The 22,352-nt window shown below is 35.6% G+C and overlaps 1 protein-coding gene across 4 annotated transcripts in view; it reads right to left on the bottom strand.

Moving 5' to 3' along the window:
* The window catches only part of LOC127862023 (uncharacterized), a 339,308-nt gene that overhangs the window by 5,685 nt on the left and 311,271 nt on the right, over positions 1–22,352 (bottom strand). For 2 of the 4 annotated variants that reach the window (XM_052400951.1, XM_052400950.1), the window contains exons 2-9: positions 14,556–14,760; positions 14,339–14,432; positions 12,695–12,874; positions 10,820–10,916; positions 9,223–9,312; positions 6,431–8,426; positions 5,882–6,044; positions 4,311–4,388 (exon numbers count right to left, since the gene is read on the bottom strand). In XM_052400951.1, coding sequence (XP_052256911.1) covers positions 4,311–4,388; positions 5,882–6,044; positions 6,431–8,426; positions 9,223–9,312; positions 10,820–10,916; positions 12,695–12,874; positions 14,339–14,398 — 2,664 coding nt within the window. In that variant the 5' untranslated portion in view covers positions 14,399–14,432; positions 14,556–14,760. Of the gene's footprint in view, positions 1–4,310; positions 4,389–5,881; positions 6,045–6,430; positions 8,427–9,222; positions 9,313–10,819; positions 10,917–12,694; positions 12,875–14,338; positions 14,433–14,555; positions 14,761–20,879; positions 21,246–22,352 lie in introns of those variants that run through there. The other 2 variants (XM_052400948.1, XM_052400949.1) reach the window with 2 other exon arrangements.

The following is a 22,352-nucleotide window of genomic DNA, read 5'->3' as shown; positions in this document are numbered from 1 at the left end:
TTTTCGTCAGCACGAAATTTCGTCCTTTGTAAAAAATGACTATTTCATCAGCACTTAAATTCGTTCATTTCTGGTTTTGAAAAAAAGCGTCCGATTTGTTTGTAATGTTTGTAATACATGTAATACGCGGTTGCGAAAAAATCGTGCTGGGGAAAGAGGGGTGACACTTGGTAGTCACTTGCAGGAGGTGGGCCTTGTTTGGCATATGCCATTTAACAAGTCTGTTATTTCAGGTGATAGTAACTGTCCCTTATTATTTTATGTCATTGACACGTTCTTTGTTATGATTAGCGGATAAGTGGGACTGAATAACCGTTAACGAGTGTTTTAAACAACGAAGCCAATTGCCAATTAGTCTTTTTCCATTACAATCATGGACAACCAAACACAAATCAATATGTTCTTTATTAATTTGTAATAAAAGCGCAGAATATATTTCAGTCAGGTGTTGATGACACATCGTCATATTTTAATTGCGTTTAATAGTATTGTCTTTAATCCGGATTCGCCACGTGTTGGCTGTATAATCTTCAACACCCCTGAAAAACACAATACACACAATGGGTAATAAAGTTGTTAACCATTAGTGCTAATCAACACTATTATACCTAAACGAAGTCGACGCATTCGATACAGCCTTATTGCATTCGCGTTTTACAGGAAATGTCAGTTGTCAGTACACTGTATAATGTACACCCCTTTGTGTCAAAACCGGATTTAACTTGAGTGTGAATAGTCGACTGTTTCATGTTCTTTGTATCAATACCATCCGGGTATCTGTACTATAAGTATACCAGTCTACAAACAAGGTGCGCGCTTCCGCATATGGGTATTCGGACGTTAAAAAAATTGACCTAAGGTTTAGCGTTTACTCCGTGGAACGCATTTAGCAATATAACTCGTTTTTTTTTATTATTTCTTTACTTGCCAAAAATTCTAGTGGCTTATTACTTACCTTGCAATCTTTTTTTCTCGCATTTTGCGAGTGTGCGAGTGTTAATTTCGAGCCCTGTGTATATGCGTGGATTACGCTGGATTTAAATGCCTCATGCCTATGGTAATTCAGTCTTATTTGTTTCAAATATGGGACATGATTGTTCGTTAGGATCTTGAATTCGTCCATCGGTCGAAGGACGAAAAAGACGAAAATTAATGTCTGACGAATAATAATGGTTTCACAGTAGTTTAAATAAACATTTATTACTAAATTACTTGCAAGCAAGAATTTGTATCAGCAGTCAAACACAAGTTTCATTGACTGGATTGGGGATGAATACTGGTATGTTAAGGATAAAACCCAAAAGAAACTGTATTACTAACAAGATGTATTTGTGAAACACAATGTCCCCCTATATGATGTTTGACATTGTAGGATGACCTTGACCTTGTGAAGGATGACCTTGACCTTGACCTTTCACCACTCAAAATGTGCAGCTCCATGAGATACACATGCATGCCAAATATCAAGTTGCTATCTTCAATATTGCAAAAGTATTCATAAAATAAGCGATTTGGGCCACATATATTTGACCTCTGACCTTGAAGGATGACCTTGACCTTGACCTTTCACCACTCAAAATGAGCAGCTCCATGAGATGCACATGCATGCCAAATATCAAGTTGCTATCTTCAATATTGCAAAAGTATTCATAAAATGGGCGATTTTGGCCACATATAATTGACCTCTGACCTTGAAGGATGACCTTGACCTTGACCTTTCACCACTCAAAATGTGCAGCTCCATGAGATACACATGCATGCCAAATATCAAGTTGCTATCTTCAATATTGCAAAAGTATTCATAAAATGAGCGATTTTGGCCACATATATTTGACCTCTGACCTTGACCTTTCACCACTCAAAATGTGCAGCTTCATGAGATACACATGCATGCCAAATATCAAGTTGCTATCTTCAATATAGCAAAAGTTATTGCAAAATGTTAAAGTTGGCGCAAACAGACAGACAGACCAACAGACAGACAGGGCAAAAACAATATGTCCCCCACTACTATAGTGGGGGACATAAAAAGTTGACATCCTTGAAAAGATTAAGTCATAATATTCCAAGCCATAATTTACTATGGTGGTATGGATGAGGCATTTAAAATATCGCAGTGCAAAAAAAAGTATTCAAAGTCACAAAATAATACTCTATGAGTGGAACACCAGCAAAGACGCAAACAATACCAGAGGCAACTTTTGAATAAGGAATATCAAGCCACGCACAATTTTTTTTCTAAGTTTTTCTGTAATTGTAGCCCAAATATTTTATCCGGTATTACCCAGTTTCAAACTCAATCGAGATATCATTGAGACAAATGTTCTGGCCAAATTCATGCAGATTGGGCCATAAATGTGGACTCTATAGTGTTTAAAGTTTTTTCCTTTATTATCCCCACCCTTTTCGGAGAGAAAGTGTGGATTATGTGGTTATCTCTGCCGTCCGTCCTGGCCACTATCTCCTCCTACACTTTTGCACTAAAACCTTGAAACTTATAAACATGGTAGCTATGAATGAGCATATGTGTGACGGTGCACTATTTGGAATTTTGATCTGACCCCTGGGTCAAAAGTTATGGGGGTTGGGGTGGGGCCAGGTCAGAGATTTTCCTGTGACTGCGATTAGAAAAAGGCTCATAACTAATGTGTCCCTTCAGATATTGTTTTTATATTTGGTATGCATGTGTATCTAGACAACACCTATTCATGTGAATACCATTTTTTACCCCTGTGACCTTGAACTTGAGGGCAGCGTTCAGGTTTCAAAATCTGCTTTCGCGATTCGAAAAAGGCTTATAACTACTGTGTCCCTTCAGATATTGCTTTCATATTTGGTATGCATGTGTATCTGGAAAACACCTTTCCATGGGCATAAAACTTTTGACCCATGTGACCTTGAACTTGAGGTCAGCGTTCAGGTTACGAAATCTGTGACCGCGATTCGAAAAAGGCTCATACCTACTGTGTCCCTTAAGATATTGCTTTCATATTTGGTACGCAAGTGTATCTGGACAAAACCTTTCCATGCGCATTAAATTTTTTAAATTGGGGTCCGCATTCAGGTTTCGAAATCTGCCACCGTGATTAAAAAAAAGCTCATAACGTCTGTGTCCCTTCAGATATTGCTTTCATATTTGATACGCATGTGTATCTGGACAAGACCTTTTCATGCGTATAATTTTTTTTACTCCTGTGACCTTGACCTTGAACTCAGGGTCCGCGTTTAGAGTTTGATATCTATTAAGTGGTTATCTCTGCCGTCTGTCCGTCCATCCTGGCCACTATCTCCTCCAATAATATTAGCACTAGAACCTTGAAACTTACACACATGGTAGCTATAAGCCTATGTGGGACAGTGCACTATTTGGAAATTTGATCTGACCCTTGGGTCAAAAGTTATGGGGGTTGGGTTGGGAATGGGTCATTTTTTTAGGTTATTTTACATTAACTTCTTAATTTCTACATCGATTTACTACAAAATTGATACTGAACATCTCTTATGACAATAGGATCAATCTCAACTATGCATGGCCCATTTACCAACCCTGGGGCGCCCTTGGGTAAAACATGCGGTGTGGGGATACTCGTCGGCCTCTGCTGCTCCATTTCTAGTTTTACCAAGTGACATAGTTTTTTACCCTATGTGACCAACTTTCAAACTTGGCCAGGATATCATCAGGACAAATGTTCTTACTATAGTTTCTTGAAGGTTGGGCAATAAATGTAGCCTTTAGAGTGATCACAAGTTTTTTCTTTAATTTAACACAGTGATCTCGATTCAAACTCAGCCAGGATAACACATATTCTGATCAATTTTCTTGAAGAAAGGGCAAATTATGCTGAATGACTTATAAGTAAAGAGTTTGCAAGGCAAATGTTGACAGAGGACAACAAACAAGGAAAAAAGCAATCACAAAAGCTCACCATGAGCAAAAAATAAATAAAAACAAGAGATGTGTTTGTCAGAAACACAATGCCCCCTTCTGCGCCGCTTTGAAGCCATATATTTGACATTTGACCTTGAAGGATGACCTTGACCTTTCATCACTCAAAATGTGCAGCTCCATGAGATACACATGCATGCCAAACATCAAGTTGCTATCTGAAGCAACATAGAAGTTATGAGCATTTTTCGAAACCGAAATGCGAAACCGAAATGCAAAGTGTGATGGAAAGACACAGAGAGAGAGGGACGGTCCGATCACTATATGCCCTCCTTCCGGGTCATAAAAACAATCCTGTTTCTAAGCATTCTTATGGAAAACCTCTGAAAACCAGAAGAAATTTAAATATCAAAGAAGTTAAAACCTTGCAAGTTGGAAAGAATTGATGGGCCTCAAATTCCTCCTCCGCTATCCAGCAGCTTTTATCCAGTGACCTCAACACCTGCAATGAAACATAGTGACATCAATGAAACTCACTGACAACAATAAGAAATCAACTACTAGAAAGAAAGCAGTCACCTTTTTGCATAGAAAAAAATATCACTGAACTAAACATTGAATACAAAATTGACAATGATCACAATAAAATGGCCCTTATCCTGCTTCTGTGATTTTATGTATTTAACCCTTTGCATGCTGGGAAATTTGTCGTCTGCTAAAATGTCATCCACTGAATTTCTAAAATTAGCATTTTGTTCGATTTTTTTCAAAGAATACTATCAGAATAGCAAACAGTTTGGATCCTGATGAGACGCCACGTTCTGTGGTGTCTCATCTGGATCAAAACTGTTTGTAAAGGCCTTTCAAAGTTCCAGCACTGAAAGAGTTAACTCAACAAATATTCTCTACATACACTACACACAAATGTTTGTTTTACCTGAGACTATCAGTCTATCAACCAGTTCTCAATGTACTAAAGTGTCCATCAGATTTCAAACCTCTTTCATCAAGATCAAAGGACCATTGCCTTTACCACTTGTCCATTTAAGCATGCATAAACCCAACTGAACAATAATTTAATTTTATCTGAACTGAAAAGAAACACTTATAACTGGATAAAACCCAACAATCTACCAGGCTCCAGGGCTCGACATTAACTTTTGAAGCCACTTGTCCAGCCACTTGTCCAGTCGGACAAGTAGACCAAAATTTCACTTGTCCTGACCAAAAAGCAACTTGTCCTGACCATTATATCTTATTCTGCTCAGTACTTTACAAAATAATGAAATAATACAAAATGCTCAAATCATAAAGACTTGAATCGTTCAAATTACATGTAAACATAATTGTAGGCAATTTCAATACAAAAAGAACTGACTAGAATAACAGGTAAACTCAAGATTATTGATTTTTAAACATTATACAAAGCCATAATACCTGACAAAAACTTGTGTGTTGCCACCAAAAAACAGAAGATGTTAAAAGTGATGTATATGTACAGTACTTAACTGATATTTTAAAAAACAAAATCATTCTATACATAGAGATAACGTCACTACGTAAATTGTCTGTAAGATCGGTGTGTACCGGTGTTGTAAAATGCATATTCTTTACAAGGGAGAATATTCTTGTTATCTTGGCAAAGAAAAAAATTGTTAAGGGTTGCTTCCCTTGTGAACAGTACAGTGTAGTTCATGCATCACATGGAACTATCGGAATATCTCGGGCTTTGACGATTAAACGTATACAAAATATACTCGGAAAAGTTAAGTGATATCTCCACAGAAATAATGGCTTTAAAGGCATTATTTCTAAGTTATACAATTATAATGACCACTTGTCCCGTCGGACTAGCAAATTCTTTATTTACTTGTCCGAACGAACAATTTGGTTGTCCCCGACATTCGGACTACCTTTTATGTCGAGCCCTGGGCTCCTGCTCAGAAAAAGTAATTTAAAGACCAGCCCAGTAACTCCCTACAGTCCTCAACTCACCCATTCCTTGGTGACAAGCCATATCCCTCTAGCCAGACACTGCAGCACATTGAGTGTTCTACGTGGCTCCCCGCAGATCACATGGGTGGTTGTCTCGTTGACGTTCTCAGAGATGACAAACCCTCCAAGCTTCTTGACCACTGATATCACCACATCTTGCTCACTGATGATATAGAGGAGATTGGTTAGCTTTTAATGTGAGTACATTTCATAATATCACTGGAAAGGGAACCATCCATGGTTCTATAAGCCCTTGTTGGAATGTAAGTGCAAAAATGTAACCTTTTTATTCAGTGATTCTGATAGCATTATCACATTGAAAAGAAATCATTTTTGATGCTTTGGATAATTGTTCATGCATTTAAATACAAATATTCCAGCACCATATGGTTTATTTCCTGGATTATTTTCTGTATTACATTATATAATTTAAAATATAGCATGAAATAAACCAAACAGCATCGGGTAACTTATGAAATTCGGTTAGTTTGTGATGTTATCCAAATGGGCAAAATTATTTATGTTCATTAAGACAGAAAAGGTACTCACTGTGAATGTAGACTTGTCATAACAATGGAAGGTCGTATATTTTTTCTGCTGCCAGAACTGTTTAGTTTGCCCCTTCTCCCACTAGAGTCTGATTCCGAGGAAGTCTGGTTTGACCCAGACTCAGAGGCAGTTTTAGAGGCACTCTGTTTTCTTCCCTTGGTTTTCGTCCTTTCTTTCGTTAAATTAAATTTATTAACGCTTTTACGACCCGGCTGAAGGACAGAGGGCATGTTAGAGTCAGTATAGGCGCGTGACATGGACATAGACAGTGTTGTCTCACGGATTGAACAAACAAGACTATTCTCCTTCGTGAGATTCAACTGTGTTGTAATGTCCTGAATTTGTGTTATCTGACTAGGTTTGAGAATATTCCTTTCACAAGAAGTTGTATCACCCTCAATGTAGGTATCATTAACAAGAGTTTTCTTTTTTTTCGAGGTGTTTTCCCTTGGGGGATTTGTGCTTTTTGCTCCTTTCGCAGACCCATAGTCAACATCATCTATACTTTTGGTATATCTTTGTTTTTTTGAAATACTACCAGTCTTTTCTTCATATTTCTTACCTTTTTTATCAACAATATTGTTAGATACAACTTTAGACTGCCTATTTGCTTGGGTTTTTCCATTTGCAACACTCTCAAGATCTTCACTTACATTGATTCGTTTAGCATTTAGGTCTTTTGTCTCTTTTTTTGTATTTTTGGTAACACCCTTTTTTCCCTGACTTGGCACCAACTGCGGCCTTTCAACTTCTGAACACTTTGTCGGCTCCACCAGAACTGAATGCTGATCATTTAGATCAGTCAAAGACATCAACTTTCTTTTCATTGTCTTTTTACCAGGTTTCGACACATCAGGACCCCCAGTTAGATGAGCTTCGATATCCTTATTTACTTTCTGTGAATTAACAACAGCTATACTTCGCCTTCCTTTAATTGGTTTCTTTGTTGTCTCCAATGTAAGATCAGAAGATGATTTTGATCTATTGCTTATCAATCTTTTCCCAGTAGTTGTTGTTTTTGTTTTAACATCTAGAGTTTGATTTATGTCAACCTCCAGTTTATCATCAGCTTTGGATGACATATCCTTGTGGTCTTTAGATGCATCGCTTTTACCAGGTTTTGGTGCAACTTTGTTGTTCTGTGGTTCAAGGTCTACATTATCAACCTGACTAGCTGTTACCAAATTAGTCTCATCCAATTCATCAACAACCTGTTTTATGGACATTCTTCGTGTTGACCGCCTTCTGTTTATCTTGGAAGGGATTTCTATGATTTCTATATCATTTTTACTTTTATCATCCCCTGTTTCATTTTGTTTACGTTCTAAACTATCATCAAATTCAACAGACTGCTGTTTATTTTTAGATTTTATCTTCGCATGTGAATCTGGTAACTTGTCTTTTGTTTCCATCATTGACTTTCTTCTAGGTGCTCTCCTGAGCTTTTCCTTTGAAAGTTCAGCTGATTCAGTAACTGCACATTCTGAGGACATGTAAGCATTACAATGCCTTTCTGCTTCACTTTTGCTCACGTTTCCCTCGATGCTAACGGGTGGTTCAGATTTTTTATCAATTTGTGTACTAGACATTCTCCCTTTAGAATAATTTCCCGCTTCACCAGCTATTGGGATAATGGGAGAAATATCTGAAAAATCTTTTAATGCTCTATCTTCTCCATTTGCATTGGTAGTCATTTTTTCTCTTACAATTGTGAGAACTTCATCATCATTGCTTTCAATATTTTTGTCAATGCTTTTTTTCTTACCTATACCATGTTTCACAATATTGTCTGAAAATGGGTTTTCTGATTGCATAAAATTATAATCTACTCTTGGCTTTGCGACGCGGTTTATTTCCTGAGAGTTCCTGGAGTGTCCACTTGAGTGTCCAAAGCTGCCTGGACTAGATGTAATACTGTCATTAAGTGTGGAGGTGATGTTCTCAGCCAGCTGCATGATATCTTTATCAATTGAACTATCTCTGACTGGATCTTCAACTGCAAAGGGTATTTCATCAATAATCAAATATGTTGGAAACATTATTCAGCAGAATAACTCTAGTTAAATTTATATTTGCTGACGTGGAATTTAATTAAAATGCCAGATAAAAGGCTACACACTTAAATGTTTGTTGGAACCACTAAAACCAATGAAAATTAGTCTCCAACAAATATTATTGGTTTCATAGCCACTTTTTCTTCTTATGCAAGATCTTTACAGGTCTCGTACACATATCAAGAAATTCTCCTAGTACATAAACACTTGTTATCAAGCACTAGCCTAAGAAGGTATCCTTCACAAAAAGTATGACCTTGCTATGCAAAAATCAAGAATAACGCATACTTGTCTTCAAAACAAGAAGAAAAGTTTCAAGCCAAAGTAGAACTTGTGTTCTTATCAGTACACTCTTAAAATTTACAAACACTGTATCATTGGAAGATGAATATGAATGTTCAGAATTTTAGAAGAAAATGCTAGACAGCAGTCTGGGTAACACACTGTCACAATTAAATGAGCCGCGTTCTGAAAAAACTGGGCATAATGCATGTGCGTAAAGTGTCGTCCCAGATTAGCCTGTGCAGTCCCCACAGGCTAATCAGGGACGACACTTTCCACTTTTATGGTATTTTTCGTTTAAAGGAAGTCTCTTCTACACGAAAAATCCAGTTAAGGCGGAAAGTGTTGTCCCTGATTAGCCTGTGCGGACTGCACAGGCTAATCTGGAACGACACTTTACGCACATGCATTATGCCCAGTGTTCTCAGAACGTGACTCAAATAAACAAATACTAACAGAAGAGATTTTTCTGGAGCTGTTTAAGGTAGGCCTGTCTCTCCTCTGTCTCTGCATCAATATCAGCTTCAAACATAGCCCCACTTTCAACTGAATCAAACCAGTGAAAAGACTTTTATTGTCCAGTGCTAAATCATGGAACATTTTCTTAACTCTTTCAGTGCTGGAACCAACTTTTTTGAAGGCCTTTGCAAACAGTTTGGATCCAGATGAGACACTACAGAACGTGGCGTCTCATCAGGATCCAAACTTTTTGCTATTCTGATAGTATTCTTCGAAAAAAATGAAGAAAATGCTAATTTTAGAAATTCAGCAGACGACATTTAAGAAGACGACAAATTTCCCAGCATGCAAAGGGTTAAAAGCTTACTGTATCAAAATGCCATGACTGTTACAATTATGCAGCTTTGAAATTTCTGTTACACATATAGCACTCAAATGAGAGCTGTCCCAATACAGGGCATAAGAGAAATCTTCCACTTTGATATTGTAATGTTTATTTTTTGTAAGTCATATTAAGTTTCAACCTATTTATTTTAGCTTGATGACATCAAAAGCCAAAGGCTAATAGAGACATTAGAGAGTCTGTTTCCTAGGTTAACCAGTACTTAGTGGCTTTTGAAGGAGATCTAAAGATTGCCCTCCCAAAGTGGGGATCAAGCCCTTACCCTCCCGGTCTATCAAGGGACACCATATCCACTACGCCAGTCATATTATATAATGAAAGTGAAAACAAATTTCATGCTGATTACCTTTTAATGTTTTGAATTTAATTGCTTTAGAATTATGGAAGTATTACCTTCAAAAACCTGTTAAATGGTATGTGGACTAACTGAATGACCGAGTTGGACACAATTGACACCAAATCACCAAAAATCTTCAGAATTTTTTTCACCATTTTGGGAATCCCTTTGGATTGGGTAGCATTGCATGGTTTTGACTAAAATTGGGAAATGATTGTTGTGGATTTTTTGCTAACAAACACTTTAATTTGAGACCAAAAGGGATTTAAATGTGAATTTACTACAGGTCAACTATTAAAGCTGGATTGGACATAAACTGAATGTTGTTGATACAAGTTATTTATTTTTAATTATTTTTGTGTTAACCTTAAATTTGTAGGTACCATTTGGAAAAAACATATACCCTACTAGTACTTGTTTCCATTGGGAATGGGTCCCCTCACAGGCCCAAAATTTGAACAAAACAAGAGCTGTCTCAATCGGAAGAAATATGCTCCCAAAAACGCTTGTGCAAAACCTAAATGCAGATTACAAAACCTAAACACGGACCCAAAGTTCAAGGTCAAAATTTGTGTGCGTATGGAAATGCCTTGTCCATATACACATGCATACCAAATATGAAGGTTACATATGAAGCGACATAGAAGTTATGAGCATTTTTCGGAAACCTAAACGCAAAAGTGTGACAGACAGATGGATGGAAAGACAGACAGACGGACAGTGCAATCAGTGCAAGCACTATATGCCCACCTTCAGGGGCATAAAAAAATCACTGAACTCTACAGTGGTTAATCCAATATAGTTATTCTGAAGAGTTTTCTAAATATATACTATCAATCATATTGTAATGTTACCTTGTTTGGCCAGTTTCAGTTTCTTGAGCTTCTCTCTCATACTGGGAGGCGTGTCAGGTATAGTGAGCCGAATAGGGGTGAGCACAAACCCTTCCTTCTACAAACATTACATCATATTTAACATAAGATGTTGTGCAGATTTGATATATTATTAGTAAACATTACCCATTTTATCATAGGATTTGTATTTCAAAAGCATGAAATTGCATAAGACATTATGTTTCTTTCACTTGCACTACATAGTCATAGGATTCGGGTTGCATTGAATTGTCACTTTTACAAACAAGAGGGCCATGATGGCCCTGAATCGCACACCTGACTTACCAAATACAATCCCAACCCAGATTTCATCAAGATAAACATTCTGACCAAAATTTATAAAGATTAGATGAAAACTGTGACCTCTATTGTCTACACAAGTTTTTCCTATTATTTGACATAGTGACCTAGTTTTTGTCCCCAGGTGACCCAAATACAATCCCAACCCAGATTTCATCAAGATAAACATTCTGATCAAATTTTATAAAGATTGGATGAAAACTGTGACCTCTATTGTCTACACAAGGTTTTTCTATTATTTGACCTAGTGACCTAGTTTTTGACCCCAGATAACCCAAATACAATCCCAACCCAGATTTTATCAAGATAAACATTCTGACCAAAGTTCATAAAGATTGGATGAAAACTGTGACCTCTTCTGTCTACACAAGGTATTTCTACTATTTGACCTAGTTTTTGACCTATAAACCTAGTTTTTGACCCCAGATAACCCAAATACAATCCCAACCCAGATTTCATCAAGATAAACATTCTGACCAAATTTAATAAAGATTGGATGAAAACTGTGACCTCTACTGTCTACACAAGGTTTTTCTATTATTTGACCTAGTTTTTGACCCAGTGACCTAGTGTTTGACCCCAGATGATCCAAATACAATCCCAACCCAGATTTCATCAAGATAAACATTCTGACCAAATTTCATAAAGATTGGATGAAAACTGCGACCTCTATTGTCTACACAAGGTTTTTCTATTATTTGACCTATTATGTGACCTAGTTTTTGACCTAGTGACCTAGTTTTTGACCCCAGATGACCCAAATACAATCCCAACCCAGATTTCATCAAGATAAACATTCTGACCAAATTTCATAAAGATTGGATGAAAACTGTGACCTCTACTGTCTACACAAACAAATTGTTGATGGACACACGCACACAGGCACGCACACACATACGGACGCCGGATATCACACGGTCACATAAGCTCACCATGTCACTTCGTGACAGGTGAGCTTAAAAACGTCATATCAGACATCAAATAAAAACAGCCAGTTGTTTTACTAAGCACATATATCATACCACTACTATAAATGTTTACGTATAACAATATAGTTATTGTATTGCATCATCATTACAATTGCATGAAATGTGTGTTTGAACCCAGGATTGATGTGAAATTTTATTTTTATAAAAATCTCACAGCCTGAGATGTTAAAAGAAAACCTCCAACACTAGCCAGATATCAAAACATCCCCAGTAGCAGAGACAGTCAACTATTGACCATTTTGACTACTATTAGCGTACAAATTTAACAAAGAAAATCATAAAATGTTGATAACTATGTAAATATTAAGTAACTGTAATCTTATCAGAGGCAACGTGGGAATGGCTTTTTCAACCAGCATAAAACCAGAACAGCCTGACAGTCACTCACAGGCTGTTCAGGTTTTATGCTGTTTGCTACTCATCAGTATTTTAGGATTAGAAAGTACTCCTTTCAACTTGGATCTTTTTAGAATTTTTTTATTTTATTTTCAGGCACTACAAATGGGCAAAATAAAAGTTACAGACTTATCCCAACACCCTGACCTACCGGTGACCTGGGCTGCGTGTCCATGACGAGCACGTTTGACCTCAGTGCACTGGAGGGTGTCTGGTCCTGGGAGGACAGGTACTTACTGATGGCCTCCAACTTCTTACGTTTACGCTTTAAGCGCTCCGTGCTGTTGGCCAGCTCCTCCTCAAAGTCCAGAGGCTGCATTGACTTAGCCTTCTGAACAATGAAAACAACATGTGTGCCTTACTCTGGGAATATGGGGTTTAATGCATATATGTGAACAGACTAATCAAGGACGACACTTTCCACTTTTGAGAATTGTTTGTTTGATGTGAGACTTTCTAAGCGAAAAATCCAGGATTGGCGGAAAAGCTCGTCCTTGATTAGCATGTGCAGACTGCACAGGCTTATATGGGACGACACTTTACACACATGCACAACGTCCACATTTTCCATAGAAAGGCTCCATACTGTTGCCTAACTGTTGGTCAGCTCCTCCTTAAATTCCAGAGTCTGCATTGACTTAGCCTTCTGAACAACCAAAACAACATGTTTCCAAATTTATAAGGATCTTCCTCGCCTGATCTGCAGCTGGAGTAAGCCCCAACACTACTACCTAATTGACTTATTTTAATCACACAATTTTTACTTAATTGGAAAACAACCTGAAATATCCAGCTTTTAATTTTTTTACTGAAAGGCATTCAATTTGCCTGTGGGAGGAACTCAAGTACTAGGTGGAAATCCCACCTGTGCAAAATTGGTTTTTAGAAAAAACAACAACGCAAACCTCTCTTATGTTTTATATTTTGAATTTTTACTTTTAATAATACTGACATTTACATGATGTCTTAATCTAACTTCACATAATAACGTTTTTTATGATCATATTTGAAGAGCATGTTTAGTGAAAAACTATTTCAAAAACAAGAATACCAGGGCTAGATGCTCCCCAAGGATACACTTTTTCAATACATCTGTAAGACCAGAAAAGGATGAACATGTGCTCTTTAACCCTTTGCATGCTGGGAAATTTGTCGTCTTCTAAAATGTCATCTGCTGAATTCCTAAAATTAGCATTTTCTTCAATTTTTTCAAAGAATACTATCAGAATAGCAAACAGTTTGGATCCTGATGAGACGCCATGTTCTGTGGCGTCTCATCTGGATCCAAACTGTTTTCAAAGGCCTTCAAAATTCGGTTCCCGCACTGAAAGGGTTAAAGAAATTATGCATATAACATTCCCATCATAAGGGCCTGAGATCTCCAACAGAAATGAAAATTAGCATAATCATAAGACAATAACTCCCATAAAAAATCATTAGACCAGAACAACCTGATATATATCAAGTTTCATCAAACTGGGATTACTTGTGCCTAAGATCTTGACAGACGGGAGGACAGACTGACATACACTGTGAATGGTACAAATGATTATCAGGGAAATGTGTTTCAGATCCATACAAAGAGGTGACTATATGCTTTCCACTATTGAGGAGCACAAAATACACAGATGGAAGGATGGAAATCAATGGCAGAAACAATAATGGTGATTTTTTTTCAAACCCATGCAAAGTCCATTCCATCAAAATTATTATTAGGACATAATTATAATGGATGGAAAAAGGGCAACTATATTCTCATAGAATTGAAAAATATAACACCTGACTTCTTACTTACCTTGAGTTTGGTCATGAGGAGTGGCGTCCCCTTCAGGTGAGGAACCACTGCAGGATACATCCTTTCTGAGACCCTCTCCTGGTTCAACTTGCAACTGTAAGGCAAACAATCATACATGCAGGCTGCAGTCATCACACAGACATCTTTAGAGGTTAATTTGTGACGTCTTAATGATAAACAGCAATTACCGTAAAGGAAAAAAAATCTGGATACTCACTTTTCCACCCAAAGGACAGACACTAGGTGAACGCCTTTTTTCGTGGCCTTGTTTAGGGTCCTCTTACTTCCTTCCTTAAACACAACATGGGTCACGTTGTCCTCAAATTTCCGCACCACAGTTGCCCCCAGTTGTTCAAGCTCCCGCCGTACAGACTCCGAGCGGTTGTCATTGCCAGTCCGCACCTCTGCATATGCCACAACATCTGTAAGTAGTTATTAAAAATTTCAATAAACATTTCAGAAGAGCAATTCTTGTTTCTGTGTCAGCTAGAAATCTATGCACACAAATTCTATGCAGGTATTGAGGTTTAAAATAGTGGCTAGCCCCACTTAGTGCAGAATACATAATGAAATAATGTACATATGGCTTCATGTATATTAGCAAGAACTCATAATAAACCAGGGTTGGCATATTGACCGGTCAATTGAGTATTGACTGGGCCGGTGGTCAATACCCGGTAAAAACCGGGTCGATTGAAAATTATAGCATTTAAACACCACAAAGGAAGACTTTAAGCTATTATATATTAAATCAATCATTATTCTATAATTGATAAACTTTTTTTAGTTATTTATTGTAAAAAAAATCTTTAAAGCTCAAAAAAATTACTTCTTTATTATTTATGGTAACAGCCTGAAATACATTAGGACTAAGTCAATATCTTTATCTCAGTGTATCACATCTGTTTATACTCAAGTATTATTTCTATTGTAGTTACCATAGTATTTCACTGATGTACATGTATCTATTTGATTATTGGTTCAAAATGTACATGGCAATTTCGGTTGCATGCATTAGACAAGAATGGGCAAACTAGCCCAAAGATGCAACATGAATAAAATATTTTATATTTGATTATTTTCAAGGTTCCCTGAGTTAAAATTTTCTGTAGCCCCCCCCCCAATTTGCGCCTTTTTTCGCCAAAATATGCTGAATAATATAAATATTCTGAGCCTCTTTGTGAGTTAGGCCAAAATCAACAACCGCCTTGCAAGTGCAGACCGCTCATCTATTTTTCTTTTTAAAGGTGAAGGGACCTATCTCAATTTCAATCACAAAGGAGGGAGGGGTGGAGTGGAGGGGGATGTATAGTGTGGGGGTGTGGTCATTTAATGACAGTTTCTTCCAAAAAAAAAATATATATAAAATGCACTTTTTTTTTGGGGGGGGGGGGGGATTCTTGGGTGGGATGGTTGGACAGTATTTCAAAAATAAAATAATACAAAAAAATATTTTTGTTTTTTAACCATGTTAAAAAAAAAATTGGGGGGGGGGGTTAGGGGGGGGGTTTGTGTTAGGGTGTGGTGGTCATTTATTAGATGATCTTTAAAAAAAAAAATTGGGGGGGGGGAGATTCGGGTGGGTGGAGTCTATTGTGGTATGTCAGGTAAGAGTTGTTTTGTCAAAGTATCAATCAAATCTAATCATAAATAAAGAAGTTATGTCAATTTTAGCAAAATTTAATAATTTGACCTTGAGAGTCAAGGTCATTCAAAGGTCAAGGTAAAATTCAACTTGCCAGGTACAGTACCCTCATTTCATGATAGCATGAAAGTATTTGAAGTTTGAAAGCAATGGCCTTGATACTTTAGAAGTAAAGTGGATAAACACAAAATTTATCCATATATTCAAAGTTACTAAGTCATAAAAAGGGCCATAATAGTGTAAAAATGACAACCATGACTATGCAACTTGTCCTTTACTGTCCCCTTATGATAGTTTGCGAGTGTTCCAAGTATGAAAGAAATATCTATGATACTTTAGGGGTAAAGTGGACACAAAACTTAACCAAATTTTCAATTTTCTTAGTATAAAGGGCCCATAATTCCGTCAAAATGCCAGTCAGAATTACATAACTTTGCCTGCACAGTCCCCTTATGATAGTTAGTAAGTGTTGCAAGTATGAAAGCAATAGCTTTGATACTTTAGGAATAAAGTGGACCTTAACACAAAACTTAACCAAATTTTCAATTTTCTAAGTATAAAAAGGGCACATAATTCTGTCAAAATGCCAGTCAGAGTTACATAACTTTGCCTGCACAGTCCCCTTATGATAGTTAGTAAGTGTTGCAAGTATGAAAGCAATAGCTTTGATACTTAAGGAATAAAATGGACCTTAACACAAAACTTAACCAAAATTTTCAATTTTCTTAGTATAAAAAGGGCACATAATTTTATCAAAATGCACGCCAGAGTTATCTAACTTTGCCTGACCAGTCCCCTCATGATAGTAAGTAAGTGTACCAAGTTTGAATGCAATAGCATTGATACTTTCTGAGAAAAGTGGACCTAAACGCAAAACTTAACCGGACGCCTACGCCAACGCCAGGGTGATGACAATAGCTCATAATTTTTTTTTTTAAATAGATGAGCTAAAAATGAAATTTTAATTCAAAAAGCAGTGTCGAATGTCTGTCATATTTATACATCGGAGCGATCGTGCCATGCAAGCAATTATATGCAATTATCAGTTTAAGGGCTTTTCGATTGCACTCCACGTATAGTTATTAATTTGGTAACGTCTAGAAGTGATTTTTGGTCTGGGATGTAGCCCTAAGGCCATAGCAAATAAACATGACAGTGTCGTAAAACATGTAAAAAAATATTATTGAAGCAAAATTGCTAAGCATTGGCTACGACATAGTTTTCATTATTGTTTGCATATTCATGTGAGAATAAGTTCCTCACTTGAGGGTCTTAGCCGAAAACATACGAGTGTTTACGGAGACAGTAAGAAGAATTTTTTTCTGATTCATTTTTTGAAGACATTACCTAAATTTAAAATTCACAAGACATTTCATCTGATGTGTTTTATTCGAAAATATGGTAAAAAAGAATTCTATTTAAAAACATTAATTTATTATAACTTGTTTAGAAATTATGCCTTTCAGTTATTTTTTTATTACCATGTTCACTTTATATATAAATAGGCTAGTTAACATCTTATTTATTGGTTTTATGTCCCCTCCGTAACAATCTTTTCCATGAATATTCCACGGCACAATGTATATAGTAACAAAATTGACTGTGACGAAAGGGACCTTTTCAATATTTAATATCACCCAAGCTACATTGAACTACATGTACCTTATAATAATGAAACTGAGGAACATGCTTACAAATCATACTTATGAACTGCATACCAATCAAAAATGCTTGCATATACAATTGGTTTCTTACATAAAGGTCGCACTGAGTGGACAAAACATTAATATATGGCATGTACTCACCTAAAATCAGATGTATTAAAAATAGAGCATAGAAAACCCTCTGAGCTCAGGCTTTTTCCGCCCTATGCCACGGGTCCGAAATTCGGCCCCATTCCCAATGCAAATCTGGTTGTTTTTTTCCCAATTGAAAAAAAAAATTCCCAATTTAAAAAAAAAAAAAAAATTTTTATTTTTTATTTTTTACCCTTAAAATATATAAATATATAAGTTGACCTGATCCGGTGTAGAAAATTGAAAGTATTGCATAATTAAATTATCTGTTGCCTTGAATTTGTTTTAAAAACTGTAAAATATGTTAATGATTATTTAAGACTTTCCTTATTTTCCACAAAATCCGGCGCTTCGCGCGCGATTTTTTTCACCTCAAAAAAGACCAAGCCTTTTCCCCAAATTCAGATTAAAAAACCTGAACTTATCACACATGTTTATAATATTTTGTAAAATTTTAATAATAAGTTATCCAAATAGTCGTTATTTACCAGTTTACGGCTTCTTTGAAATATAAAAAAACACTATTTACATGCGAAAATTTTCCCAATTGAGCCAATTTTGCGATTAATTTTTTTTCAAAATGAGGGTTTTCACGACGCGAAATTCCCAAAATTCCAGTGTGGCGTTTTCCCAAAATGGAGCGGAAAAAGCCTGGAGCTACAACAATATCCATGTGACAAAAATAACGCATGGTGACGTCAACTACTTCAACATGACATCACTATTTTATCCCTCATGTCAATTATTAACATTTTTTTTAAATAAATGTGACGGAGGGGACAAGCTTGGAATGGACACATGTAAAAATAATAATTTTTTGATAATAGCTGATTTTATTTACTAAATTTTGGTTTTAAATAGAATAAAAATATAACCTTAAGCCTAAATCACATTTTAAATTATCTCTAAGATATATTAATTTGTGTGTATATCTTGATATGTGACAAAAGGGGACACAATAGTGAAGTAACCATCGTTTAAACAAACTATTTTATTTATTAAATTTATGGAAATAAAACAACATAAATAATATTATTTTTTGTAAGGAACATTATGTGGTTTGTTATATACAATGCATTTTCTTTGCAAAACACACTTTAAGTTTTAAAAATAGGCATTTGAGTTCAAGGGACTGAAGATATACGATTATTATAGAAAGTCCCTGCTACAAAGTGATTGAAAGGCCTAATTGAAAGGCCTTAGTGTAAATTGTCACAATGTTCTTTAATTAGAGAATGCTTTGATCATTTATACACTGACAGACTTGTTGTGCTTTGCATGTTAAAGACCATTGTGATGGCAGATCATTGACAAACTTGTCCTGCAAAGGCTACAGGATACAGTGCATGAGGCCATCCTTAAAAATGTTTGTTTGGCATAACCCGACCCAGGTAAAGTGGGTAGGTAGGTAGGGATTTTTTTTAGTATTTTTTTTTCTGACATTGAACTCCGACATATACCAAACTGAAAGGTAAATATCAAATAGATCTCCAAGTCTTCTGCATCATGAAAGGAAATTGGTAAAGATTTTTCTGCACCGTCCGTATCACCGCACGTGTATTTGTAAGTCTATTTTTTCTATAAAGAACATCGAAAATATAATATAATCGACGAAAAATATTTAATCCTAAAACAACAGTCCGCAAAATTGTACGCATTTTGCACATAAAATAAAATGTGCATATCGTTTAAATGAAAATGAAAACAAGTAACCTAGCAAATACGTAACTAATATACTATTTGGTTGACATATAACTTTACAATAGCATAGTTTGTGAGTAAAAAACAACAAATTAATTATAACATTTTAATTTCAAACAAAAACAGAAAGGTGTAACATCTTCGACATGTAACTAATGATTTAATTATCATCCTTTAATTCAGATAGATAGTCGGTAGAAAGTTGTAAAGTGATCAGCTTAAAAATAATTTATTGAGTGTTACGCTTCTTTTCATTTGCTGATTTTTATACGACTTTTTCCATCGGCCGTTATATTGTAGGCAGACGACAATATCAACTGTGCATGCCATTATCTGCACATGAATGACCCAATATTACCCGATAGCGAACTCAATGCTGATTGGCCAGCTACCATATGCGCTTCAAAACGTTCATGGACAAAAAGAAAAATAGTAAAAAAAATCCGGATTAAAATGGCGGATGTTTTCAATGAAATTTAACGAGATTTTAGCATATCCGCAAATTATATTTTTCTTGAGCCAAATTTTCGATCTATTTTCGCAAATGGCGAACGACAGCGCAAGCCCTGTAATAGTTTGCATTTATTCCAATAATAACATGTTCACAATGCAAGCCCTGTCGTTCGCCATTTGCGAAAATATTGAGAATTTGGCTAAAAAAAATCTAAATTGTGAAAAGTAAAATTTAGTTGAAAAACATCCGCTATTTTAAACCGGACTGGTTTTCTATATTCGTCTCTTTGTTTCAATGAATGTCGCAATTCGAACAGTTAACGAAATCTGGTCTGTACCCGATTAGACATCGCTTGACCTTATTGTCATTGAAGTGCACATGGTAGCTGGCCAATCAACATTGAGCTCGCTTACACATGACATGACGTAGTCGAATAAAACGTAGCGGGGTGGAGCTATCGGATAATATTGAATATTTACCGATCTCAATTAAAGAGTGATAATTAAATAATTAGTTATATGGCGATAATATTACACATCTCTGCCGATTGCCGAAATAAATTGAACGGTGATAATTAATTAATTTGTTTTTTACTCCCAAACTATCCTGAACGACAGCAACGTATTTTAATTAAAGGGATCCGAGAAAAACAGGAGCGGTTTAATTGTATTTAAAGTCTAATTAATCGCATATGCATATGTCAAATAAATATCCTTGAAAGAGCATTCAATTAAATGACGCAAATAACCGGAAAGGATAAAAAGCGGAAAGGAAAAATTTAGCGAAAAGAATTTTCGGCGAGCAAAAAAAATATTTTTTGGAAAGTAACAAAATAAAATTCAGTCGGGACGAGTTTAGTGGGTCGGTCGGGTTATGCCAAACAAAAGAATTTTTAAGGATGGCCTGACAAGGGTTTTTCATGTTCATGCCACGTTGGGTACTTGCCTTTCAGTATTCGACCATCAATAATTTGTGTTGTAGGTACATCACAGTCTTCATCATTATCCATGACATTTTCAGAAAATTCGTCCATCTACGGATATTAGGCCATTTACCAGGCGTTTTATTATTACGGCAACAATATACTGCTGGGTCGCGAAAACATATTGCTTTGCTGACCTATTAGTATATCAAAGCGGAATTTCGCTTGATCTTTATTAAATACAGAATAAAATCATTACCCTGTAAATTCTAGATTAAATTGCGTATATGTTTTACGAGTTTTATCAATTTTAAGGCAGTTAGATTACAACATAATTTGTTTAAATTTCCCGGAACGAGCTGATATTTACATATTTACGAATAGTTGTATCACGTTCAGCCATTAGGTTATTTTGCAGTAAGTCTGGTTCCTAGCAATGCAGCACAATGTCTAAACACAATGAAATGCAATCTTGTAACTCGGATTATTGAAATCTACTTTTGATGGCATTAATATTTTACTCTTTTCCGAAAATAGACATTGAGGATATCAGAAAAAAAACGTTTATATATCGAATAGTTCGGAATCAATTAAAAAAAGAAAATTGTATCTGTATTAATTAAATGATAAACGTTACATAAAATTTACGTTTAAAAAATAATAAGTGCATATGTAAGAAATACAAATCATTTGAGTTCTGTAATTAAAAATCCTAATAACATGGATGGTTTGTGGATATTATTTTAAAGCTAAAAACACTGTAATTGCTCAGAAATAGCGTTACATGTATAAATATTTGTGCTTGAAAATAATCTCAAATTCAATCACACTTGAAACACTAAAATCAAGCCTTCTGATAAGTTGTCATTCAAAACGAATCTCAGAGCTAGAGTGAAAAACATCAACTGCAATACACAATTTATTATTAAACAATCTATTTAAAAAAAAAAACTATCAATGAACACTTTGTTTGAGATAGTTTGAGACAGTTTATTTGCAATACAACCAGAGGCCCATTTATATGCATTTATATGCATACACGCATGCAAATTGCATATAGGCATAATATCAATGTAAATAAATATAATTCGATAGTGGTACACTTATGCAAAATGCATATAGGCATAATATCAATGTAAATAAATATAATTCGATAGTGGTACTGCAAAACAAATGTTTAAGTTCACAACACTTTTCTTAATATTACTCTGATATGTGCCTTTTTGCGATTGAAATATTTTTTCAGAGATTGCCACATTGTTTTTTATTTATTGTTATTCAACAGTAAAGTTTACTGAGTAGTGTCTATACTTAAAGCATGTATCTATGAGCAAATAGAAAATAAATAATTACGAATTAATTTGTTACACCTCACGACTCTGCGAACAAATATTATTTGCTTATGTAAATATTCACACGTATATTTAATTGAAATGGCATGCTCATTGTCAAATATTCTAGTTCAATTTTCCTAGCTCTAAAATACGCGATATACA

Source organism: Dreissena polymorpha, chromosome 16, assembly GCF_020536995.1.
Source record: "Dreissena polymorpha isolate Duluth1 chromosome 16, UMN_Dpol_1.0, whole genome shotgun sequence".
NCBI classification, from domain to species: Eukaryota; Metazoa; Mollusca; class Bivalvia; order Myida; family Dreissenidae; genus Dreissena; species Dreissena polymorpha.
This window is presented reverse-complemented; position numbering and strand designations above follow the sequence as displayed.